At 46.5% G+C, this 27652-nt stretch overlaps 1 protein-coding gene across 8 annotated transcripts in view; it reads right to left on the reverse strand.

Moving 5' to 3' along the window:
- Nucleotides 1-9671: 9671 nt before the first annotated feature.
- The window catches only part of SUN1 (Sad1 and UNC84 domain containing 1), a 406387-nt gene continuing 388406 nt past the window's right edge, over nt 9672-27652 (reverse strand). For all 8 annotated transcript variants that reach the window (XM_085629317.1, XM_085629315.1, XM_085629312.1 and 5 more), the window contains 3 exons: nt 22131-22298; nt 12733-12825; nt 9672-12038 (listed from right to left, as the gene is read on the reverse strand). In XM_085629317.1, coding sequence (XP_085485443.1) covers nt 11922-12038; nt 12733-12825; nt 22131-22298 — 378 coding nt within the window. In that variant the 3' untranslated portion in view covers nt 9672-11921. The remainder of the gene's footprint in view (nt 12039-12732; nt 12826-22130; nt 22299-27652) is intronic.

Below are 27652 nucleotides of genomic sequence, written 5' to 3' on the forward strand. Positions count from 1 at the left end.
TACTAATAGGTTCCTTCCTTCCTCACCCCCCCCCCCCTTGTTTTCGGTCTTTTCAGCCTATTGATGTGCGGAAGCACACCGGTGTTTTGTTCACCGATTTATGACATCTCCCTAATTAGAAGAAGTGATGCCACTAACTTGAATACACTCAACTTCCTGAGACGGGCTGAATTTTCTATTCTTTGAGACGGGCTGAAGTTACACTCGCCCATTTTATGTAAGTGGTCGACTACTTAGGTTTTATTTTCTAGTTCCAAGAGTACATGTGGAACTTTCTCTTATTGTAGCTTTTTCTTTTTAGTGATACTGAAAAAGTTTGTTCCTGGACCAACTGAAGTAATTATGGTTGCAGTCCTTCTCTTTTTTAATAGGCTACTTGGTCTTTTTCCCCGACACTGTGGTGGTTTTTTATCATTTTCTATCATGGTCTATTTGGTGTTTGTAAATTGAGCTAAATTCCTGATTTCTGTTGGGTATCTGTGGGAGCATTACTGCACAGAACTAGTTTCTTTTCTTTCCTTTTTATCTTTTACCTAGTAGGCCTTTCTTTTGAAGGAGCTTACTTTTTATTGTGACCCATATGTAATTTTCAGATACTGAATTATTTGTGACACTCAATGGAAGTTTTAGTCCTGAGGATGACCGTGTAATTCTACAGTGGTCGAAACGCTGTAGACACCTATGTGGCCAAAATTCATGAAGGACACATTCATTTTGTATATGTTGTACCCTTAATGGAACGTGTAATTTTTGGTTTGCCACTTGTCTGGTTTGTGATTTGTATTGTTTGTTTACCAACATAATGTTTTGAGCGTTATTTGTCTTAATGGTTTTGTGTAATAAATTAATATCTTTATAGGGATTGTTTTTTTTACATATGGGTATTCTTTTTTTTTTTTTTGAAAGACCTTTATTCAGAGATTCACGGTACACAGCAGAGAGCCTACAACCCTTATGGGCCGGCCGCGGAGAATATACTTGCATATGTCTCGGATCACACAGCCCTGTGCCGTCAACCCGGAGGTACGGCGGCGTTGAAGGATGCAGGTGTACCAAGGTGTAACCAGAATGTTGCAGGTCTAGTGTCCCTCAGAACATCCACAAAAGTATGGGCATAGTGCCCCAATAGGCATTAAGGTGCCAAACAATCAAACTCACCCCCCCCCCCCACCCCTTAACTACCGGTCAACACTTCGCTCGTCTTACGTGTCCATGGCTCGGGGCTGCATCCTCCGCCCCCCTCCCCAGCACCCCAACCCGCAGCAGCAGGATACTAGACATCTCCGGGTTCTTCCTGCGCGATGGCAGGAGGCTCACAAATGGCCCCCCTAAAATCGTTCCACTTGGCCCATACCTCAACCCACTTACGAGGGCACCCTCTCGCCACATACACAGTTCTTTCCTGCAGCATGCACCAATCCATATCACATATGGGTATTCTTATTCTTAATTCTCTTTCTTTTACTTAAAGGTCAATTAATTGTTTTGTTTAGATATTTATATGTTAACTTTGTACTTGTGAGCAAATTGCTTCTTGAACCTTTGTTAGGAATACACGTTAGTATTTCAATGGCTGATTAAACAGCCAAATCTGGAGTAGCCACAGTTAAAGTAGCAGCAGTTACTCGTTCTATGACTAAAATGGATGATGACATTCTGGCGGCTATTGCCACGACTAGGGAGGGTACACCCTTTCCATAAGGCTTCCCTTCTCAATATACTTATCAATTGACTACTGACAAGAATCCCCTTGTAGCTTTTGCTATGGCTGGAGATCGCTGGATTCAAAACCTTGACCACATACAGTCTCTTATAGTGGCCGTCCATGAAGACATGGCTTCTGCTCATGCAGGTGTAGCGACCGTTTCTCTTTTACAACAATGAAGTTGGAGGCCCGGTTTGAACCACCAGACTCGCAAACATGTCCTTTGCCGTGATGTTTGTCTACAGATCACGAGTTCTACTGTGTTGGGTCCACCACAGAAGCCTCTTCTCATTTCTAATCATCCTTTTGGTTGCATTTACATTGATCACTGCGGTCCATTACTGTCCGATAATGCATTGAAATATATATTTGGTTGCAGTGGTTTCATGCACTAGGTTCCTCTGGGGTGGGCCAAAGCGCTTTGCTGACACTCGCACTGTTAAAAAGAATTTGCATGTCTTTGTTGGGACTAATGCCTGTGGCACTTTCCATTCAGACCAAGGTCCGGCTTTTGCCTCCAAGGCTTACCGTCATTCAATACCGTCCATGGGAGTGCAGGTGCATTTCTCATCTCCATATAGGCCAGAGGGCAATTCTGTTGTTGCACGGATGAACCATGACTTAAAGCAATCTTTAACAGCAAGGGTATTAGATACGGGCCGTGGCTGGTTAACTCACCTTTATAAGATTCAACGTGCTCTTCATAATCTCCAAAGAAGATCTCTGGGTGTGCGGACCCCGTAAAAAATGCTTTTTGGCATCAAGAGGTTTGTTACAGACCTTAATGGACTAGACGCTGTGGCGGCAGATAACTGGGCTAGCTTAAAGGATCTACAAAAAAGTTGTGATGCTCTGGCTAAAACCCATTTGCCCTACACTTCGCTTGAACATGCAGCTGCTCTGATTCCTGTTTCAGGCTGGCTCCTAAAATTTGGTGATCTGGTTTGTGAAAAGGGGCCGATCAAGAAGAAATTCGATCCCTCCTATTGTGCTCCTGTTCCAGTACTTGGTCTTCAGGGTACCCGAACTGTGATTTTACCTCCGTTGCCTGGATACAAATATAATCGCCTTGTTTCTATTTTACATGTCAACTTACACCATATGGTGAATTCTCAATAGTATGTCACAGGACGGGATATTCCTTTACATCCTGTAGAGCTCCGTTCCTTCTCGTTCTCCAGGCTGCCTGAGGGAAATGTCGAGTTTTTAGCTGACCTGGTATCCGTTTTACCTTCTACACCCTCCACAATGAAATTCGTTTATTCTGATCCACCCCTTGAGCCCCAGCGGGAGTGCAAGCCTCAAGTTGAAATCCAGAATCCCAGCCTCTTATTTCAGCTGAGTTACTATATCGATCAAGATAATTTTTCTTTGGACAATTCTTCGTTGTCTTCAGTTTTATCCCACCACCAGCAAGGAGTTGTGTGTTCATATCTTGGTTAAAACACACTTACCTGGATCCACATTGGGCACATGTCTGAATCAGGTTTTCCTTAGTATTTCTGTTCATGAAAATTGGATTTGTGACGGTTTTCTTTTTCCTTTTGATTAATGGCCACTACCTCCCAGAACGTTCTGCTGCAGAACTTGTGGGCGGGGTGTTGGCCCCACAGTCCTCCTCCCATAAAATGTTAACATTTCAGCAGTCCCAGTCACTGATTGAATTGTATGGAATAAAGCACCATTAGATGTCTTTGGTCCTACGGAGACCCTACGGATACCATATGTATTCCATCTTTCTATGGGTGAAGTGATAATACCTGGGTTGCAATCAGAGGATTGGGACGCCAATGCTGTGAATTCAATGTTTTCAGAATTGCAATATTACACGGTTTTGGATACTGAGGATTTATATTTGAATTCTGCTAACTATGCCGATTTGTTCTGTTATCAACATTATGGACTTAGTTTCCTGCATTGAGCAAATGGACAGCGTCCCCAAGTCAATTATGCTCATTGGGAACATTGCCCAACTCCATCTCAGATTAGTTCCAACACAAAAAAAAGATAAAGTACACTTATTTTACCGGTTATAACCTTTCAGATCCGGTACCATATTATTTTAAATTGGCTTCCAATGTACCAAAAAAATACATGCTTACTGAGACCAAGTTAATTTATTCATCTCATTGATAACTTAGCCCCGAAAGGATAGCCCTGAAAGGATACGATTACTGGAAAGATAATATGGACTTGAAATCAGTATGGGGTACCAAGTCCTGGCAGGTCCAAGGTATTGAATCTTTATTCTGTGCATGTATGATATCTGCTCAAATTATATTTCTTAATGACACAGTCCAACAGACTACTTGTCTGGGGTTAGCTAATACTAAGGAATTAAATACTTCTACTATTCCATCCTTGGCCCTGTTGACATTTGACAATCTTATACAAATTATAAGGAAGACCAACTAAATAGTATGATAGAAAATGGTAAACTACAATAGCGCCGTCTGGATGGTCATTATGGCCATAGAACACAAATGTTTGTCATTCTCATTTCGTGAACATTACTTCAGGGTTTACATTAAATAAACCTGATCCACATTACCCACATTCCAAATACCGTTATCACTTATTCTGAAGGTAAATTGTATCAACAATGGTTGGAACATTCTATATAGTCTGCCGTGATACAACATCTTTCACTTTTATCAGAAGACCTACACTTTTCAGATTTTCTTTTGGATCCAAAATCCCCTAGTTCGAAATGATTTCTTTATGCTGCATATAATGAATTTTGGAAATTGACACAAACTGAGGCTGCTGTACGTTTACTTCAAATTGAACAGGAAAATTTAGGCAAAGTGCTTGCTGTTGTCGACAACAGCATTAATACTTTATCATCTCGCAGTTATACTTTGGACAATATTGTGTCTTCTGTTATTGTACAGAATAAAGTGTCTATCTTGTATCATGGTCAAAATCAACTTAGATCGGTTATGCAATTTGGTTGGACACTGCAAACACTTAAAAATGGGGGCGTGCCTTGGCATTACCTGAATTGTAGTGCATTATTCTTACCATTCAATTCAACACACAAGCAGCCGTTAATGGCTATGGAAGACACTAGTTATACCATGCTACATATAGGAAAACTTGAACAGCTTCCTTTCACGGTCACGGAAACTCATTCTGCGGATTGGTTAATACACAAGGTGATCTCGTTGCCCATCTCAATGTTTGTTTACTGCCTGCATGAAGCACTTACCTATAGGTAGATCTAAACCCTTTGGGAGCAGATTATATATATATATATATATATATATATATAAGTTATGGTACCTGCATTTAATGTAAAGAAGTTTTTCTTACAGGAGAAATATGTGATTCCACTGCTGGACATTCCATTGTGTGACAATAAGTAAAAATACTTTAATGTTTCTGCCCCCAATCTGGCATGTAATTTGAAAGGAACACCGGTTCCCACAGTTATTTCCACCCTCACATTGCTTTAAAATGGCAGTTATCCTATCCTTAACAATCAAGACTGTTGCGGTCTGCGGGTGGGAATCCCGTACGTGGTGTCTGGTTCCCAATTAGTTACTTGTTGCAACAACGTCCTGCTTCCCCCTCCACATGGGAGTGTAGATAGTTTGTTGCCTCATTCCATTCCAACCCTGAAAACAGATAAATAGGCAAACAGACTCATAACGCTATTGTTTCAACAAGAAGTTACTCTCACTTCAGCACGTGAGAATTTTAAATTGCAGGATTCGAGAAAGTCTAGTGAAATACACTTATTACTGAACACAAATCTCCCCCTACATTCTGGGAAACTGATCCATCAAATATTTAACGCATCTCATACTACGGACCTGGCACGCTTTGTTAAAACTCGTGGGCTCCGGCCATGTGACTTCATTTCAAACTATTTGGGGAGTAATCCCAGCTTTTATACATTCTATTTTCCCAGCATATTCGGTGGGTTGCCGCTGCTGCTGATCTTTATTTGCGGCTTCACCATGCTGTTCCTTCTATTCTACAATGGCTGCTTCATCTGTGGTCCTGCCTGGAAAGGCATAGCGGCAGCTGTACCCTGGGCGAATGCTACGACTTTTTGGAATGGTGCCCCTAAACGCTCTAGATGCCAAATTTTGTCTAACTTTCCGGTATGCTCATTTTACCTGTGTTTCATTGAATCTGTTGCCCCTTTCAGTGGTCCCTGGATACCTGCCTAGCTACCTCAACTCATGCTGCCCTGGAATTCAAACTATTGATAGGTCTCTTAGTAGCCCATAACCAGGAGTGTTTCTTGGGCATGTGGCTTGTGTACAACTCAGCGTTGGGACCAGTGGCCGGAGGTAATCTCCATGCACAGCATCTCCTGAATCTCCATTTCATCGAAGTCAACACAGTTTCTCCTTGAATGGACCTATCAACAACTGAAAACAAGGAACATGTTTTTTCCTTAGAATTGCCAAAATGGAGCGCTGCTATTTTCAATTTGGAAGGCTTGGATATCTTCCTGGAATAAATGCAATTCCATTTGGCATCTTACATCCTGGGCCCCCGGCCATACGCTGTAATTGGATATATTTTTGTGCACAAGACTTTGCTTTTCATTAGGTAATACTATTTTTCAGATGTTCTCCAAATGCAATTAGTTGTACGCTTTGGTTCTGCTGATCATCTGACTTCTATCATCATTTAGTGCTACCGTCCTGACCAAGGGGAGGGTGTCATATGTCCCGTGCAGATCCATTGTCATTTTCCCGTTGTTTTGCATGAGCACGTAGCAGACTGTCCTATGCTTTACGCACGTTTCTCTACAAACACATTTTGGTTTGTGCCACACTGTACTTTCACACAGGACACCTGCACTTGTTTTTTCGTTCTGTTCTTTCATGGGATTTAGTCTGAACATGTAGAAAAGGTCGAACAATGCCCCTTGTTATTCTGTTCTGGTCAGGTCCTAGCACCTAGACAGAACACGCAAATGCAGTTGTTGTTTGGGAACACGTGTTTTTGCCTTATAGGTATGCACAGATAGGTAACACACACTTGGAGAGGGATCTTTTCAGGGAAGAGATCGTGACAGTCCCTGAAATGTAGAACTTTCATCTGTATATACTAAGGTACGAGGTCTGCTGCTAACTCCCATAGACCTTCTGATATATAATCATTTTGCTTCTGTAGAAGGGAAAGGAGGTTAGGCTACACTGTTGTGAATAATGACAGCTCAGTTTATGATTTACGGACTACTTGCTATGCAGACCATATTTGTATTAGGCAATTTCCTAGTTGTGGCAAGTATACTGCATACTAGAGCATGATAGCTAAAATAAACATTTAGAACTTTCCTCGTGTCTGTCAGAACTTATTGTGGTCTAGTAGGAGTGTGAAAGCAAAAGGGTGTGTCCTGTAACTGAGATTCTAGAGAGGGTCAGGAGTGTGGTGTTCTGGGGTGTCTAATCACTTGTTCCTCTGAGTGATTAGGAGGGTAAGTGAAACACAATAGCCAGTTGGTTCCGGGCTCATGGGTACTCCGGTGGTAGAATGACTCAGTCCCTGCCTACTAAGGTTCTATGATCTCAAGCATAGTTCTGTGACTGTGAATCCCTAGGGAAGCCCCCATTACATGGGACCCTACATCCAACACTGGAATTGGTGTTGGGGTAGGATTCCAACATGTTTGATAGCAAACATGACTGATTTTGGTGCAGCCAATGTATAGTTAGACATCTCATAATTGACTTGATGTCCATTATATGTATAAGATGGCTGATCCCACTTACAAAGTCAGGAGAATCAACTCCTGGGTTTGCAGGGGGGTGTCCTGCTCATGCAGGGCACCATCACATGTATAACCTAGCACCCTGCATTCAGGATGAAAAATTGAAAGGCTTGCTTTAGGGGTGACTTATAGGTTTACCGTGCAGTGACCTCCGATATAAGGACATTTATATCTGCTGTGAGTGGTGCTAGCACCAGCTCACACAGGCTGCAATGGCAGGCCTGCTGTCACAGTTTGAGTGGTCTCATGGGTGGCATAATACATGCTGCAGTCCATGGGAGTGTGTTACAGCAAACAAATGATGGACAGAATGCTGACAATGCAAACATTCTCCCCCCAGTCAAAAGATCTGGGTTAAATCCATTGTTCTTTTGCCCACTATGCCACCCCAGTTTGGACCCAGCCATATGCAAATCAGTCTTGACCCTGTGCCCTGCTGTACCTATGCCCTGGGTACCATATACTAGGGACTTAGAAGGGTACACCAGTAGCCAATTGGGAAGGTACCCAAGTACACACGATTGTCAAATTTAGGGCGAAAGCACAGTGACTGGGGTCCTGATTAGCAGAATACCAGTCAGACTAGTCCAAAACACACCGACACCAGGCATAAAGGAGGGGGTGGGTAGCCATGCCATAAGGATCATACCTTCCTACACCATTCAAATTCAGGCTTCTGTGTTTCACCCAATAGTCACAGTTTCAAATCCCAGCAGGTCACATATCCTACTGAGGTAGGGAACAACAAACTCATGTTATTGCAGCATCAAGTGACCCAAGGGGGAGTTTTGTTTTTACAAGTACCTTTATGTTATTTTGGACTAACATTACAGGCTTATTTAATTTTATTGAAATAAACTGTGGGAGCTGTGAGTGACAGGGTAGTCATTTCATCTTTGACAACTACTTATTCTTTTTTTTAGGAACTGAACGTTTATTTTATTTTTTTTAAACCAAAATGAACTTTTTTTTCTCTGTAATTGTATAATAGACCATCCCCACTTCACAATGTTGGCTAAAATGGGAGTGAGCAAATGGTTGGTAATTTAGTAATCGCATGTAAATGGAGAACAATTACTCATTACACTAGGCTAAGTGGAGTTTAGCAAACACAAGGAGATGATGGACGTAGCGCTGAAACTTTTCAGACATCACCCCCCAATCACAGATCTGGGTAGAATCCATCATTGTTCTTTAGCTCACTTTGCCATCTCAGTTCAGATACAGCTATATGCAAATCAGTCTTGATCCTGTGCCTCATGGGAAACAGTTCAGCCCAAACTGCCAAGCCATGTCTTCCCTGGACCGGAAACAAGCATCCTGGGACGGGTTTCGGGCTAACAGCCCTCGTCGACCAGGATGGCTTGAATCTAGTGGCAAAGTGAGCAAGGGACCCACGTCTGTGCATACCCTGCCAACTAAGTGGAGTTTAGCACAGAAGTGGTCCGGGAGCTTTATGGAGATTTCGGAATTCCCTTACTAATGTGGGGTCCAGGTTTCTAGCAGAAATTTAAAAACTACAGATAGGGGCTAGTGGATAAATAATCCCACGTATTTATTAAATTGGGAAGAACCTTTTTAAAATCGACAAAAGTTTCCCATTAGAACTCTCTTAAGGTGATGCCAAAATGCAGACGTTCTACTGGCCATCTGTGGCTCTTAGGGGATTTAATCGAAGCATACACATCAAAAAGGTAATTCAGCTTAAAATGTAAACAAGAAACATACCTCCTACTATATATTTACTGATCTATTTCACAAGCTCAATGGGTACCAGCATCCCACGAACTGACTATAAGGTGACAGCATGTTCAGTAAACACAAAGCCGCCACCTTTTTTACTTTCAGGGTGCGGGGCACATAATCCAAAACCCCCTGTTGTCAACCCAGCACAGCCATCTTAAAGGAGCAACCACCACAAAATCTTTCTGGCAAAGACATAATTCAACCAAATCAAGGGAATAAAATCTTTGTGATTCAAAACACGGTTTGGTGCCAAATTTCCTAATTTAAGTCACAGTGAATAGTTTCTGTCCTTTGGTCCTTTAACAAGTCTGACTTTGGCTGGCCACAGCTGCATGAAGATAGCGGGCCATGTGCGTTTTAGCCAATAGACAAACACCTATGGGATTGTCAACAAGCAGCAAGTTCACGGTTTCCTTCAATCCAATTTAATGCTAGTAGTAGTAGTAGTAGAGCAACCATGTACAAAAGTAAGCAGATACGAAAAAAGAAAATACACTGTTTATTACTGTTTTTCAAATATTACATGCAATTTCAAAATTACATTCTTTAAACCTTGGACTAGAATTCTGACAATTTTGAAAGCAAGTAAACATTCAGACAAAATAACTGGGAAAGCGTTTACAAAAATACATTGCACAAAGTCCTATTTTATTTCTTCAAAAATAAATTAGTTTTTCAAAATGTCCCCATACTTATCCCCTATCCCATCTTAGATTTACATATTATGCCTTTCATCTATATATTTGAAATATATACGAAATTCCTGTACATTTATTACACTTTCCTGCATAGGCCACGGGTTCTGCACAACAGCTGCGTGAATGAACAGAGGCAATTTCTACAGTGAGGCTTTCATTTGTCTTAGGACTGTTGTGCAACATACAAATAAAAAGTTAATTATTCAAAAAATAAGCCATTATTTTTTATCATCATGGAAGTACACTAGGGTTTACGGTACAGGGCAGATGAGGGCTTTTCTCTCAATAAAACACATACAAAAATCACCACTAAAATCTCTGTACAAAAAGCAAAAACATTGAGAAATGTATTTTGGTTAAAAATATCGGTCAAACCCGCCACCAAAATTCAGCCTTTGGAGTCTAGTGTATCGCATATAACAAATACATCTTGCTTATAAATTCATACCTTTTTCAAATAAAAACATTAAAATGAATGGTGTTTTACAGTAAAAAAAAAAAATACAAAAAGGGGAAATAAACTCTACAAATAAATGATTGACATTTCAAGAAATAAGGCAAAAGCTTATGTAAAGGGAATCTATAAAAGTACAAACTGTACAAACGAAAGGGGCTAGGTTCCATTGTTACACACCAACAAGATTTCTAATTATGGCACACAGGAATTTTAATGACACTCATCCAACCTCAAGTTTGGTCTACACCAAGCCTAGAAACACAATTGCTTGCACATTTACATTTGAGATATGCAATATTTACCTCCATCTCGCATTTCATTCAAATCTGAAGCAAAACAAACTAACATGGATGGATGTTCTTTAGTGCAGCTGATTTCCCTTCCCCCAACCACCTGCTCTTGAAAATCGCTTATGGGACTTAAAACTCAGTTGTGTGTTTTAACATGCAACTATAATGGTAGAGGGGACATACTCTTCTTGGACTTCTAGGACATTTTACGCATGTTGAAGTTCGGACGTTTGGGTTGATTCTTAAATTCAATTCAACTGTCCCAAGGACAGAAGTAAAAAATTAATTCCACTCGAGGTTATCAGACAAATGAAAGATGTTCTTCTGTTGGAGCTAGACTAACTATTTAAAAAATCAATTTCTTCAGAGTTTGCACCGTTTCAGTAGGCCTATAAGAGACATGGTCAGAGTTTTCATTGGAGTTCTTTTGTTACGCATACACACAAACTTCCAATAAAAGCTAGGGTAAGTGCTAGACTGTTCAATTTTCCTGCATCATGTACTTGCTACCATAATAGTATTCTTCTACCGTGGAGTAAAATTGGATGTCATTGTAAACTGCTCAAAATATACTCTTTTTGTTTGACTGTCTTCTGCAACCCTGAACACCCAACAGTTTTTTCTGTACCCCTGGAAAGACCTATACAAATAAAAAGCGTTGAAGAGCCTGACAAGATTCTGTTCTGTTCATCAGGATATAATGCAAAGTGCCAACGGTGTGCTCTTAGAGCTCAGAACTACAAACAATATGGTGATGAGTAGCTCAGTGACTGTGGCCTTTATACTTCAGTGTCTTGTTTCCAGCGCAAAATATACAGGGTCGAGGAACAGCAAGGATATTGACAAAAGAAAATAAATCTTGAGATCTCTTCAAGGCAACAAGTCTTCTGCAAAAATACATTTATACAGAATAATTGCCTAAATCATGTTATCAGAAGTAGTTAAGATGACAGCAGACACAGTTTTCAGCTTAACAAGCGACTTTAGACAAAAGACTTTTCAGAGCACAACCAAATAAAATTAAATTGACATCCTGATTGCCAAGTGTTATTCATGCACTATTATTCTCCACTGGGAGACAAAGATACACATCTGGCAATACAGCGGACTGACACCAACAAGCTGAGCACTAGATGTTTCTATGTACTTTGACAGACTTATATTTAACCAGAAGAGACAAGGGATTCTGCTGTAAATGCCACTTCTATACTTCCCTGAAATGTCCAGTGTTTCAGGAGTTGAGAATACACAAATAATAAAATGTACAAACAACGTTGACCAGGATTCTTCATCGGACGGCAGAGTTCCCATGCACCCGGAAACGATACAGACAGGTGTACTCAGTGTGACCCCAGTTAGACAGGATACGAAGTTCCACTATTTGAAAGGCAATTTCATTTTCTTCCTGCAAGTTAATGTCAAAATTCCTTTTTAATAAGTTCCACACAACAAAATTTAAGGAATGTCTTTGGTAAATTATTTTTTAATTGATGTACTCATCACAAATGTCAACCATGCAAATAATTTTGAGAGCCTTTCCAGGTAGGAACAGGCCTTTCCTCCAGAGTCAAAATGAAGCAAGGAAAGTGTGATACTTTAAAAAGGGCTATCTAGGGATGAGTTTTAAATAGGTGTCGAAATGCCACTAGACATTACTTTTTGTCTGATTGTTGCGGGTACTTGATTGGGTGAGGACAAGAGAATTTTCTTTACATTCACAGCTACTTTAAATATCCAAATACAATTCTAAATTTAGTTTAATAGGCAGTTTCCAGACCTGCTAAAGAACCTGCCACAAAGACCACTACTTTGACTTAATTATTGACCACTAATAAAAAGACAAAAAAAAACCACAAAAACTGAAAACCCAAAAACCCATAAAATCTATTATTTTCCTTATGAGTGACATCTCAACATTAATACAATGTCAAGTGGGGGTGATGCATTATTTTCTCAGATGATTTTGCTTAGCTTAAATGTTAAACAGTAAATGACTACTCGCCTCAATTTCCAAAATCAACATTTCTCAAAACAGATTTAAAAATGTCATGTCCTTTTATTTTAAACAATTAAAACATTATTATGGAAACTACACTTACCGTCACTTGGAAACTTTGTAGTGGATCTCCATCTTGATTATACATGTATTGGCCAAGAAGCTTTCCCTCTTCTTGATATTCGTCTTCTAAACCCTGTGACCGAAACAAGTGTTTACAGTGCGATATAACACCATAATTGCATACACTGCCCCTCAGCCAAACTGGTCAAAAAAGGAACAATCGTACTTCCAATTCACATTATTTCAACATATATCAAGACCAGTATGCTCCCTTTCAATTCAATACTCTAAAACTGTAAACTAATTACCCATCTCCAAACCCCAATTTTCCCTCTCACTTTTAGATCCCCCACAAAACATCGTAGGTGAGAATACTCACTTAATGCTGGGGTAAAATTATAATACACTTGCTTAAAGGTGCATTTTCACTTAAGGCAGTTTTGCACTTAATGGGACTCGGCAAATCAAAGTGATACTGCAGCATGGATATGTTGCAAATCTGCATATATTAGGTTGCTGTTAGCCCCTCACAAGGCACCAGTTTCACTGCACAACAATGCAGTTCATGCAACACATTTCTACTATTAAGCACAACAGCAAAGATAAGCTTGAGACTGAAAAGCTTTAATGCTGCAATAGATTCTACATATTTCATAGATCACTATGATTGTCAGAGCTAAAACAGACAAGTCATTGACTGATCATCTGAAGTGTCCAACAATGGGCTAAAATAGAAGTCCACTATTAGATGTTGTGAGTGAGATAAGAATTAAAAAAGAGCTTGTGGAGAATATGATTAGTCTAGATTTCACTCAGAAATAAACATAAGTGTCAAGAGTGCATTAAAAAGTTGGCATTTACTACAAGTGATATGAGAAGAATGGATTTCTAAGATGGCCAGAAGCCAAATGATGGCATTATATTAGGTGCTTCATGAAGAGACTACTTAAGCACACTACCAAGACCTTCCAAGTGTCACTCAAAAGACAGACTAAAGCATTCTGGGAACTTTCCTGTGCTACAGCAAGGTCCCAGAAATGCTGATGAATATCTGTCATCAGACTGAAATCTCTTGCAGTTTGCTCCTGTTCCCTCCTCTTTGTACCATATAGTTAATTAAGAGGTTGTTTAAATCAATGTGTCATTCTGGCCCAGCCACCAACTGAAGCGGAGATACTATTAAATGTCATTTGGCCTCCACTACAGGCTTCACTTCGGCTGGTGCTATCTTGCATACAGTACTGTGCGATGGCTGCCTGCTCTTCCAGATCGGGAATGGTGGCGCTGTCACGGAGATGAGTTGCATCTGAACCAGTGCTGGGTACCACTTCACGAATTCCCCTACACAGATGTAAACTAGCTAATGCTGGGTCACAGTGATACAGTGGCGTTTCAGCGGCAGCTCCAGGACAGTGCAGTGTTGCATGCATTTCCCTATTTTCCTAAATGTTGCCATTGGTAAGCTGACAAAGAAAATGCTTGATAACAAAATGCAGAGAAAGTAGACAGTGCCTAAGCCCCTGTAAATCAACCTGGAAACACTTCAAGTTACCGGACACAGGCTAGTCTGGGGTCACATGTTTAGGGCTTGACTGTAGTTTTGTTTACAGTGCAGTATACACTACATATGCATATATGAATGACTGATGTGTTCCCTTTGATTAGTTCATCCCACCCTAATCTTTTAATTGCTATTTAATTTTGCTCACTCGGGTGATGGGCAGGCACGGGGGGGGGGCAGCTTCCTTATGGTCCTATGAGCACTGAACATACAACACGGTTTTGTCACTATTAAAAGAGGGTTTTCATTAAAGTGTTTCATTTTTAAACTTTGAAAGTAACTAGTCTACTTGATCTCGGACTGTGCTGCTTCTGGGCGAGTGCTTGCACACTTTCCTAAAACGCATCTGCTTCGGTCACTCTTGACAATAGAGCCTTTCGCTGTGTAGGAGAGAGCACAACCATAGACACGCAGAAGAGACTGGGAGAGGGCAGAACGGAGATGGGGGAAAGGAAAGGAACAGGGACAAGAGCAGCAAGGATACACGTGAAGAGTTCAAAGGGGGAATAGTCAGTGAGCGGCATGAATGGAGAGAAGCAATAAATGGGAGGGGAAAATTAGTAGGTAGAAAGAGTAGCGGGAGATTTAGATGAAGGAGGGAGAAAAGGAAGAAAATGGAGAAGAAACAAATGGCTTTGGAGGTGAGAGAAAGGCTACAGAGTGAGTGGAGAGAATAAGCGAGCATGCGATTGGCAACAAGGAATGACAGTGAATGGTGAGCAGAGAGAAAGGAGGAAGTGGGAAGCAAAAGTTGCGAAGTGGCATGTAAGACTGAATGCCAAAATGAAAAATAAGTGTAGTAGAGGAAGGGATGTCAGTGTCAAGAATTTCCTCGTCCGAAACAACTAGAGATGTATGGCTGGCTATAGGTGCTTGATTTAGAGGCGCGTGATAATGCAGAATCTGCCAATTCCCAGAGGAAGAGTTTATCTAGAGAATTCAGGATATTTTCTGAAAGTCAGTGTTGCCAAGAACTGATCTGTGGAGCTCTGTTATAAGTTCCACCCGAGTTCTCTACCTATGTTTGATTCTTGATAGACAGAGGCAGCAGGAAGACTACACTGGTTCGGCTTGTAGAATCTACTTCATTTCAGATTCCATTTTGTGACACTTAATAGGAACCTGCAGAACGTCTGAAGGCCCGATAACCTATGCTGCAATGCCTGGAGAAACAAAAAGGAAATCATAACACCACAGAGTGTTCATGACAAGCAATTGCTTTGCTTTGGTTGCAGGACATTTCATAAGTCTGTTGAACAAGTTACTAACCTTCGGTAACGATGTATCTGTAAGAAACATTAGTTAGTTAGATTCCTCACCTTAGAATAGAATATCCCCAGGCGTCAGACTGGACCCGGAAGATTTTTCGTCAGCAATACCCCTTGCGCGTCGCTAGGCGTCGTCTGCGGCTCCGCGTCCGTCGTCGGCGTCGTGCGCCGGGATGACGTCGTCGGAGTACTTAGACGCCGCCCTCGCGCGCTGACGTCAGTTCTTGTACATAGCCTTCCGCGCCAGGAACGCAGAGCCATGCAAAGACCGACACTGGTGCCAAAAATAAAATCTAGGGGCCTGAAAGGACAACCTTAACCCTAGATGTCAGTTCGCAGAACGGGGAGGATGGGAGGGTCGGTGAGGAATCTAACTAACTAATGTTTCTTACAGATACATCGTTACCGAAGGTTAGTAACTTGTTCATCTGAAAGAAACACGTTAGTTAGATTCCTCACCTTAGAATAGATACCCAAGCAATACCATCCCCGGTGGTGGGTCTGCGAACCAAGATCACACCAGAAAGTCCTGGAGGACAGAACGGCCAAAGAAGCCATCCCTCCGGACTTGGCTGTCAAGGCAATAATGCCTGGCAAACGTGTGTAGAGAAGCCCACGTCGCCGCCTGACAGATGTCCTGCAAAGGGACTCCCCGTCCCAAGGCAGTAGTAGCCGCCGTGGCCCGAGTAGAATGGGCGCGCAGCCCAACAGGAGGGTCCTTTTTAGCCAAGGAATAGCAGATTTTTATACACAAAACGACCCACCGAGAGATGGTTCGTTTGTGCACAGCTTTCCCCTTCTTAGCGCCCACGTACCCAACAAAAAGCTGGTCGTCCACCCGGAACTGTTTTGTGCGGTCCAGATAGAAGGAGAGCGCACGTTTTGGGTCCAGACGGTGGAGCCTCTCTTCCTCTTTGGAAGGATGCGGAGGCGGAAAGAAGGTGGGCAAGGTGACAGACTGCCCAAGGTGAAATGGAGTCACCACTTTAGGAAGAAAAGAGGGACGAGGCCGAAGGACAACCTTGTCCGGATGAACAGAGAGAAAAGGAGGCTTTGAAGATAAAGCCTGGAGCTCACTCACCCGTCTAGCCGAGGTGATGGCTACCAGAAAAGCAGTCTTTAGAGTTAGAAGACGAAGAGGGCAATTGTGAAGAGGCTCGAAGGGAGCGCACATCAGGAATGTCAAAACCAGATTCAAGTCCCACTGAGGCATTACAAAAGGGACAGGAGGGAACGTGTGTGTAATGCCTTTGAGAAAGCGTGTAACCACAGGGGACTTGAAAAGAGAAGGCTGATCAGGAAGCCGCAAGAAGGCGGAGATGGCAGCAAGATAACCTTTCAGGGTGCCCAGGGCAGAGCCCTGCCGGGCCAGAGAAAGAAGGAAGAGGAGAACCTCAGAAAGAGGGGCGGAAAGGGGATCCACAGCCTTTGCTGTGCACCATGCCACAAATTTGTTCCACCGGCAGGCGTATACCGACTTTGTGGAGGGACGCCTGGCTGCCAGAATGATATCACAGACTTCAGGAGGCAAGTCAAATGGCATCAACTGCCGCCGCTCAATCTCCACGCATGGAGGTGGAGGCTGGACAGGTTCGGGTGGAGGACCGTCCCCTGCTGCTGCGACAGAAGATCCTCCCGAAGGGGCAGACGTATCGGGGGATCGGTCAACAGACTGAGTAGCTCGGGATACCAGTATCTTCGTGCCCAATCCGGAGCCACCAAGATGACTTGGGCCCGGTCGCGCCTGATCTTCTTCAGCACTCTGGGCAGAAGTGGTATAGGCGGAAAGGCGTACAACAGACCGCAACTCCACTCGTGACGAAAAGCGTCGCCGAGCGAGTGCCGCCTTGGAAATTCCAACGCGCAGAACTGCTGACATTGCGCGTTCTCTTCGGTGGCGAATAGATCTAACCAAGGCTCTCCCCACTGCTGAAAGAGGCCTTGCACCACTTCGGAGTTCAGACGCCATTCGTGATCCATCATGCACCGGCGGCTGAGTTCGTCTGCTCTGGCGTTCAGAGAGCCCGCCAAATGTTGAACCACCAGGGTGACGCCCTGGTGTTCCAGCCATGTCCAGAGGCGCAGAGCCTCCTGACAAAGGGTCCACGACCCCACCCCGCCCTGTTTGTTGCAGTACCACATGGCGGTGGTGTTGTCCGTGAACACCTGCACGACACTTCCCCTGACAGAGGGAAGGAAGGCTTTCAGTGCAAGCCGGATCGCTCTCAACTCCAACAGGTTGATGTGGAGACGAGACTCCGCCGGAGACCAGAGGCCTCTGATCTCCGCCTCTCCCATATGGCCACCCCAACCCAGGAGGGACGCATCCGTCACTACGACATGCTCCGGTTGGGGAAGGGAGAGGCTCTTGCCCTTGACCCACTCGCGGTCCGTGAGCCACCACTGCAACTGCTGTGCAGTGCCCTCCGAGATCAAGACATGGTCGGACAGGTTGCCGTGATGCTGGGCCCACTGAAACTTCAGGTCCCACTGCAGAGCCCGCATGCGCCGCCTGGCGTGATGCACTAGTAGGATGCAGGAGGCCATCAGCCCCAGAAGCCGCAACACTAGCCTGACCGAAACCCGGGATAGAGGCCGAAAGATGGGAACCAGGGCCTGTATATCCCGGACCCGCTGTTCCGGTGGATGGACCCGGAACTGCGCCGAATCGAGAACCGCTCCGATGAAGAGGAGCGTCTGAGAGGGACTCAAGTGTGACTTCGGCACGTTGATGGAAAACCCCAGCAAATGCAGGAGATCCGCCGTAGTCTGGAGGTGGGAGACGACTGCCTGGGGCGAGCCCGCCTTCAACAACCAGTCGTCGAGATAGGGGAAGACTGGGACCCCTGATCTGCGCAGATGAGCTGCGACCACCGCCATCACTTTCGTGAACACCCGAGGGGCACTGGTGAGGCCGAAGGGGAGCACGGTAAACTGAAAGTGCTCTTGGCCCACCGTGAACCGCAGGTAACGCCGGTGGGCCGGCAGGACGGGGATATGGAAATATGCGTCCTGCAAGTCCAACGCTACCATCCAGTCTCCAGGGTCTAGGGCAGCTAAAACCTGAGCCAACGTTAGCATCTTGAACCTTTCCTTTCGGAGGAAGGCATTGACGTTCCGGAGGTCCAAGATAGGGCGCAGGCCCCCCTTGCCCTTCTTGGGAACCAGAAAGTAGTGGGAATAACAACCACGACCTACTTCTGGACTCGGAACGCGCTCGACGGCCCCCTTGGCCAAGAGAGCCGAAACTTCCTCGCGGAGAAGATCCAAATGATCCCCCGAGATACGGTGGTGCTGTGGTGGCATGGCTGGAGGGGTCGTCTCGAAGGGGAGGGAGTAGCCCCTTCGGACGATTTGCAGCACCCACCTGTCCGATGTTATGGACCGCCAGTGGAGCAGGTGATGGCGAACTCTGCCGCCCACTGGCGTGGTATGGGCCTGAAAGCTCGGACTAGGAAGGCTTTGAGGCGGATGCTGCCGGGGTGGATGTGGGCTGACCACGTCGGCCTCCATTTCCGCCACGGCGGAAGCCACGTCCGCGACCGCGCGCAGGTTGGTTCTGCGGCTGGTGGCTCTGCGGACGTGAGGAGGCGCCCCTTCCTTGGCCACGAAAGGGGCGAAAAGCGGAGGTGTGCGCCCGCGGAGCCGAGAGGCCCAAGGACTTGGCCGTAGCCCGGGAGTCCTTAAAGCGGTTCAGCGCACTGTCCGCCTTCTCACCAAACAGGCGAGTGCCATCAAAGGGCATGTCCATGAGGGTGTTCTGGACATCCCCGGAAAATGACGTGGACCGCATCCAGGCGTGGCGGCGGAGCGCCACCGTGGTGGAAATCGCCCGACCTAGCGAGTCCGTGGTGTCAAGCCCACATCTTATGGCGTGCCGTGCTGCATCCCTCCCATCGGCCAGAGCCTGGGAAAGACGTGGCCGGACCTCCTCCGGACACAGGGGCAGCACGTCCTCCACCGTATCCCACAGGGAATGGGAATAACGGTCCAAGAGACAGGCGGTATTTAAGGACCGCAGGCCCAAACTAAGGGACGAGAACAGTTTCTTGCCAAACTGCTCGAGTCTCTTGGAATCCCGGTCCGGCGGAGCGGTCGGGAAGGAGGATTGGGAAGTAGAGGCCTGGATAACCAGACTCTCGGGGGTGGGGTGTTGGGACAGGAAGCTGGGGTCGCCCGGAGCAGGGCGGTGGCGCCTGGCAACGTTCCTATCCACAGGAGGAACTGTGGAGGGCTTGGACCAGGTGCCCTGCAGAACGTCAGTGAGGGCCTCGTTAAACGGCAGCAGAGGCTCAGTGGAGCTTGCTGAGGTTTGAAGCACCTCAGTGAGGATGTTGGTCCTCACAGCCACGGCAGGCAACTCGAGCCCAAGGGCCTCAGCCGCCTTGCGCAGCACCACAGAAAATGCTGCACCCTCCTCCGAAGCCACGGTCGGAGGAGAAGTGAATCCAGCGTCTGGCGAGGTGTCCAGCCCGCTGGCCTCCCCCAGTTCATCTGCCCAGTCCTGAGAAAGCTGTGACTGAACAGCCAGAGGGTCCTCGAACCCCTCCCAGTCGCCCCCTTCTTCCGATTCCTGATAAACAGGAGGAATGATCGGAACCGGACTGTAGAGATGGTAGGTCTCTAGCGGCGTCGGATGCGGCGTCGGCGGACGCCGTGCCGGCGTCGGGTCCGGATGAGGGCTAAACTGGGGCGTCGGCGTCACAGGCGTCGGCGTCGGCGGCGCCGGTGACGGCGTCGGTGGTTCAGGCGTCGGCGCCGGTGGAGGAGTGACAAGGTCAACCGGCGTCGACTGGGGCCCAGGCATGGGCCCCGCGGGGACCTGCGGCGTCGAGACCGGAGTCGTCGACGGCGCCGGGGCCGGAGCCGCCGGCACGCGAGGTCGCCCAGTCGAGCCCGCGGGGCCCGAAGGCGCGCCAGCGGGCGTCGACGGCGGGGCCAGGCTCCTCATGGCCGAGAGGAAGGCGCTGATCTCCGCCGGCGCCGCGTCAGCCCCAGGGACCGGAAGGTATGGGGGCGGACGCGGCACCTGCGGCTCCGCCGGAGCCGCGGGGGTGGAACCACTTGGACCCTCGGCCGAGTCGCGCGACCGGCGAGGGGAGTCCGAAGAGCGATGTCGCCTCTTGGACTTCTTTGAGTGCTTGGACTTACCCGACGACTTGGAGCCCGACGATCGATGGTGGCGTCGGCTAGGGCTCCGCGAGCGATCCTTGGACCTCCTCCTGGACCGGGATCGCGCACGACGCGGAGCCGAGTGGCGAAGCTCGAGAAGCTTGCGGGACCGCTCCCGCCTAGCCTTCGAAGTCAGGGCCTGGCAGTCGTTGCACGACTCCGCGTCGTGGTCGAGGCCTAAGCAATAGAGGCACCGGCGGTGGTGATCGGTCACCGACATCAGTCGATGACAGTCTTCACAAGCCTTGAACCCAGGCATCCTACCGGCACCAGATGTCGACAGACAGGGATCAAAAATGATCAAAAAGAGTTAGTCAAAAAAGACTAAAAGGGGTAGCTCTCCCGGATCTGCGCTTACTGGCGCGGAAAAAAGAAGAACTGACGTCAGCGCGCGAGGGCGGCGTCTAAGTACTCCGACGACGTCATCCCGGCGCACGACGCCGACGACGGACGCGGAGCCGCAGACGACGCCTAGCGACGCGCAAGGGGTATTGCTGACGAAAAATCTTCCGGATCCAGTCTGACGCCTGGGGATATTCTATTCTAAGGTGAGGAATCTAACTAACGTGTTTCTTTCAGATTCCAAATATAGTTAAATGTCTGTTGTCTGAGTAAATGTTTGGAAAATCAACGCTGTGTGGTGCCTGTTTGCCTCTTTTAAACAGACACAATGTATCAGAAGATATACAAACCTATATGAATTATTGTGCTCTCTTATTAGGTTTTATTCAATGTGGCCAAAACATGTAGTGCCCAGATGCTGGAATGGATTACTTTCTCCTGAGGCATTGCGCTTTGTTGTTAATCTTCCCACGGAACCCTGGAAAAAAACATCGCAAGAAAGACATTGGGTCCTCTCAGGCAATGTTAGTCATAGATCCCTTCCCAAAAGAAAATAGCTCCCTTGATGAGCAAGGTAGTGCCCACCCAGATTCAGGTAGCATCTGGGCAAGGTTATCTCAGTGGGACCTCAAAGCATGCCACTAACAATAGTGGGCGAGAGTCCTTTTAAAAACTGAAAAAGGTGTCTTAAATGGATGAGAGATGCAGAACATCTTCCTTTGCATCATGTTCCCTCGGTTTTGATTAATTACATTGATGGTGGTTATTGTGGATAAGTCAAGTCAAACAAGAGGCAGAATTCTTACATCTAGGAGGAATGAGTTTCGTATTAGGGAGGATCAGAAGTCTTAAGTGTGGTTAACAATAGGACTTAGGTCATATGGAAGAAAGCTGAAGAGGGCAATGGTATCGTTGCCTCTGCGATTACCAGGGTAAAGAATTGCAAATCGTCTTTCAGTTATGGCCACAAGTTTAATACATTTATTGTACTGTACTAATACAAAGGCAAACATTTGAAAATGTAACATTTAGGATAAATACTGCAAACATTAACAAATCACTCCATCATTTGAGAACCAAAAAAGGTTTACTTACAAACACTGCAAACTCTTTAGGTGCACTGGTGATGTTTCCGGTTGGTGAAAGTGTCTTTGGTATATGCTCTAGTGTAAATGCAGTGGGGTAGATCTGCATAGAAAGTCGAACCACTAGATAGCCCTGGGATCCTTTAAATGCCCAACAGTTTCCGGGATACATATCAGGCTATTAAAAAACACAAAAATACTTAAAATATTTACTCAATCCCCAAACGTTTTAGAACATTTTTAGGGTGCATTAAAGTAACTAATGCCATCTAATACATACTGGAATGTTTACACATGATTCTTCTGTTATTCCCTTTGTCAATTACATCTGGAAGCAACAAACTACTCAGCCTTAAACAGACCAATACATGGGAGCCTGCAATCTCTATATGAAAGCCAGTCTCTAATTTCTTTATTATATGCAACCTGTGAAGTCTCCAGTTCCTTGTAATTAAGAAATTACGTAGCTGCTGAACTGTAATAACTTATTACTGTTGAGTTCTGACACAATATTGCCTGTTGCAGAGCCAGGACCCTAGTGGGGAAAGGAAGGGAAATGGTGCATAATTAAAGCTGCAATTTAAACGTCAAAAACAAAATCTGTTTTTCTAGATGAACAGTGATCAGGAGAAATTAGATACTTATGGTAACATGCATATTTTAAGCACACTTTGGGTAATTATAGGACAGCTGGAATCGCTCTATATGTTTCTACACATTCTAAGCTACACATTTTAAAAAAACATCTCATTCGAATATCTTTTAGCAAAAGATATTCGACTCCTCTTTGGTGTGTTTAATTTGTGAGTTTATACTTTTGTTCATCATGTCTGCATACATTCTATCTCTTTCATATGAAAGAGCAACACCACCAAGGATTTAAGAGGTTTGGGGGAAGGGTGATAGTGTGACCATACATTATAAGAAACAAAGTACCCGCTGACATACATTAAAAGGAAGTCAACTAAGAGCTCCGTGACCCTATAAAGGAACTCTGCTTTCAACATCATTCATCTCTATAGTCAAGCAAGTTTGATGATTCTAATGTCCTTATAATGTACGGCAGTGGGTACTTTATCCCATATATTATTTAGAAAGACATTGGCAGATAAATGAGCTGCAGAGGGCGGTTTTTCGAGCTAAATATCACATGTCAATCAGCTTTAATTTTTTGCATCAGCCAAATGCAAGCCATTAAAACTTAGTAAATAAAATATAAAGAATATAAGAGAAAGTACATTTCATGGAATAATTTAGAACACAAAACACAACAGCTTTATAGAAAGTACTATACATCATCCAGGAACCAATATTTTGGATAACATTCTTTGAATAGGCATAAGAAGAATCCAGCATTTTAAAGATTGCCCAAACAAATCTGTGTTGGACTTAGCAGGGTCATCCCCAAATATTTTACCTTCACCCTCCCATTTTCTTAACCCGTTTTGTTGGCTTTTACAACTCTTTACCTATGTTAACCAGTGCTTGTGCTTTCCCTTTAACATGGTGAAATTGCCTTACACCCAATTGGCACATTTAATTTACATGTAAGTTCCTAGTAGAGTGGGTATCACATGCACCCAGGGCCTGTAAATTAAATGCTAATAGTGGGCCTGCAGCACTCCTTCAACATGTTCAAAGGGCTACTTAAGGGGTAGAACAAGGTCTGCGATTGCAGCCTGTGTGTGCAGTTTGAAACTGACATTTCGACCTGCCAAAAAAAAACAAAACTTTTGCCAGGCCTAAACCTTTTTTTATAGGGCTAGGTGGAGTGTATTTAAAGAACAAGTTACTTACCTTCGGTAACGATGTATCTGTAAGAAACATTAGTTGGTTAGATTCCTCACATTAGAATATCCCCAGGCATCAGGCTGGATCCGGAAAGATTTTTTGTCAGCAATACCCCTTGCGCGTCGCTAGGCGTCGTCTGCGGCTCCGCGTCCGTCGTCGGTGTCGTGCGCCAGAATGACGGAGTACTTAGACGCCACCCTCGCGCGCTGACGTCAGTTCTTGTACATAGCTTTCCGTGCCAGGAACGCAGAGCCATGCAAGAGACCGACACTGGTGCCAAAAAATCTAGGGCCCTAGAAAGGATAGCCTTAACCCTAGATGTCGGTTCGCAAAACGGGGAGGATGGGTGGGTCAGTGAGGAATCTAACTAACTAATGTTTCTTACAGGTACATCGTTACCGAAGGTAAGTAACTTGTTCATCTGAAAGAAACACGTTAGATTCCTCACCTTAGAATAGATACCCCAGCAATACCAACCCCTGTGGTGGGTCTGTGAACCAAGATCACACCAGAAAGTCCTGGAGAACAGAACGGCCAAAGAAGCCATCTCTCCGGACTTGGCTGTCCAGGCAATAATGCTTGGCAAACGTGTGCAGCGAGGCCCAAGTTACTGCCTGACAGATGTCCTGCAAAGGGACTCCCCGTCCCAGGGCAGTAGTAGCCGCTGTGGCCCGGGTGGAATGGGCTCTCAGCCCTACAGGAGGGTCCTTTTTAGCGAAGTAGTAACAAGCCTTTATACAGAATACGACCCACCGTGAGATGGTCCGCTTGTGTACTGCCCTTCCCTTCTTAGCACCCACGTATCCAACAAAAAGCTGGCCGTCCACCCGGAACTGTTTGGTGCGGTCCGAATAAAAGGACAGCACCCGTTTTGGGTCCAGACGGTGGAGCCTCTCTTCCTCTTCCGAAGGATGCGGAGGCGGAAAGAAGGTGGGCAAGGTGACAGATTGCCCGATGTGAAAGGGAGTTACCACTTTTGGAAGAAAGGAAGGACGAGTCCGGAGGACAACCTTGTCCGGATGAACAGAAAGAAAAGGCGGCTTAGACGATAACGCCTGGAGCTCACCCACCAGTCTAGCCGAGGTGATAGCTACCAGGAAAGCAGTCTTAAGAGTCAGAAGACGAATGGGACAATTGTGAAGAGGCTCAAAGGGAGCGCACATCAGAAAGGTCAAAACTAAATTCAAATCCCACTGAGGCATTACGAAGGGGACAGGAGGAAACATGTGAGTAATGCCCTTAAGGAAACAAGAAACAGGGGATTTGAAAAGAGAAGGCTGATCAGGAAGTCGTAAGAAAGCAGAGATAGCTGATAGATAACCTTTCAAGGTGCCCAGAGCAGAGCCCTGCTGGGCTAGAGAGAGAAGAAAGAGGAGAACCTCAGAAAGACGGGCGGAAAGGGGATCCACAGCCTTTGTTGTGCACCATGTCACAAATTTGTTCCACCTGCAGGCGTATACTGTTTTAGTGGAGGGACGCCTGGCTGCCAGAATAACGTCACAAACTTCAGGAGGTAAGTCAAATGGCATCAACTGTCGCCGCTCAATCTCCACGCATGGAGGTGGAGACTGGACAGGTTCGGGTGGAGAACCGTCCCCTGCTGCTGCGACAGAAGGTCCTCCCGAAGAGGCAGTCGTGTCGGAGGATCGATTGACATACTGAGTAGCTCGGGATACCAGTTCCTTCGTGCCCAATCCGGAACCACTAAGATGACTTTGGCCCGGTCGCGCCTGATCATCTTCAGCACTCTGGGCAGAAGTGGTATAGGCGGAAAGAGGTACAACAGACCGCAACTCCACTCGTGACGAAAGGCGTCCCCGAGCGAGTGACGCCTTGGAAACTCCAACGCGCACAACTGCAGACATTGCACGTTCTCTTTGGTGGCGAATAGATCTAACCAAGGCTCTCCCCACTGCCGAAAGAGACCTTGCGCCACTTCGGAGTTTAGACGCCATTCGTGATCCATCATGCACCGGCGGCTGAGTTCGTCTGCTCTGGCGTTCAGAGAGCCCGCCAGATGTTGAACCACCAGGGTGATACCCTGGTGTTCCAGTCATGTCCAGAGGCGCAGAGCCTCCTGACAAAGGGTCCACGACCCCACCCCGCCCTGTGTGTTGCAATACCACATGGCGGTGGTGTTGTCCGTGAACACCTGCACCACACTTCCCCGGACAACGGGAAGGAATGCCTTCAGTGCAAGTTGGATCGCTCTCCGCTCTAAAAGGTTGATATGGAGCAGAGTCTCCGTCGGAGACGAGAGTCCTATGATCTCCGCCTCCCGCCATGTGGGCCCCCCCCATCCCAGGAGGGACGCATCCGTCACTACCACGTGCTCCGGTTGGGGTAGGGAGAGGGATCTGCCGCTGACCCAATCGCGGTTCGTGAGCCACCACTGCAACTGCTTCGCAGTGCTCTCCGAGATCAAGACATGGTCTGACAGATTGCCACGATGCTGGGCCCACTGAAACTTCAGGTCCCACTGCAGAGCCCGCATTCGCCACCTGGCGTAATGCACCAACAGGATGCAGGAGGCCATCAGCCCCAGAAGCCGCATCACCCACCTGACCGAAATCCAGGATAGAGGCCGAAAGATGGGAATCAGAGCCTGAATATCCCGGACCCGCTGCTCCGGAGGATAGGCCCAGAACTGCGCCGAATCTAGAACCGCTCCGATGAAGAGGAGCTTCTGGGAGGGTCTCAGGTGTGACTTCGGCACATTGATGGAGAACCCCAGCAAATGCAGGAGGTCGGCCGTAGTCTGGAGGTGGGAGACGACTGCCTGGGGCGAGCCCGCCTCCAACAGCCGGTCGTCGAGATAGGGGAAGACTGGAACCCCCGATCTGCGCAGAAGAGCTGCGACCACCGCCATCACTTTCGTGAACACCAGAGGGGCACTAGTGAGGCCGAAGGGGAGCACGGTGAATTGAAAATGCTCCTGACCCACCGTGAACCACAGGTAACGCCGGTGGGCCGGCAGGACGGGGATGTGAAAATAAGCGTCCTGCAAGTCCAACACTACCATCCAGTCTCCTGGGTCTAGGGCAGCCAGAACCTGAGCTAAGGTGAGCATCTTGAACCGCTCCTTCCGGAGGAAGGCGTTGACGCTCCTGAGGTCCATGATAGGGCGTAGGCCCCCTTTGCCCTTCTTGGGAACCAGAAAGTAGTGGGAATAGCAACCACGACCTACTTCTGGACCAGGAACGCGCTCGACGGCCTCTTTGGCCAAGAGGGCTGTAACTTCCTCCCAGAGATGATTCAAGTGATCCCCCGACATGCTGTGGTACTGTGGTGGCATGGCTGGAGGGGTCGTCTCGAAGGGGAGGGAGTAGACCCTTCGGACGATTTGCAGCACCCACCTCTCCGACGTGATGGAACGCCAGTGGAGCAGGTGATGGCGTGGAATGGGCCTGAAAGCTCGGACTAGGAGGGCTTTGAGGCGGATGCTGCTGGGGTGGATGTGGACTGACCGGCACGTTGTCCGCCAGTACCGCCTCGGCGGAATCCACGTCCACGACTGCGTGCAGGTTGGTTCTGCGGCCGGTGGCTAGGCGGACGTGAGGAGGCGCCCCTTCCTTGGCCACGAAAGGTGGAAGTTTGCGGCCGTGGGGCGAGAGACCCAAGGACTTGGCCGTAGCCCGGGAGTCCTTGAAACGAGCCAGCGCACTATCCGCCTTCTCGCCAAAAAGGCAAGTGCCATCAAAGGGCATATCCATGAGGGTACTCTGGACATCCCCCGAGAAA

Source organism: Triturus cristatus, chromosome 10 (genome assembly GCF_964204655.1).
Source record: "Triturus cristatus chromosome 10, aTriCri1.1, whole genome shotgun sequence".
In the NCBI taxonomy this organism is placed as follows: Eukaryota; Metazoa; Chordata; class Amphibia; order Caudata; family Salamandridae; genus Triturus; species Triturus cristatus.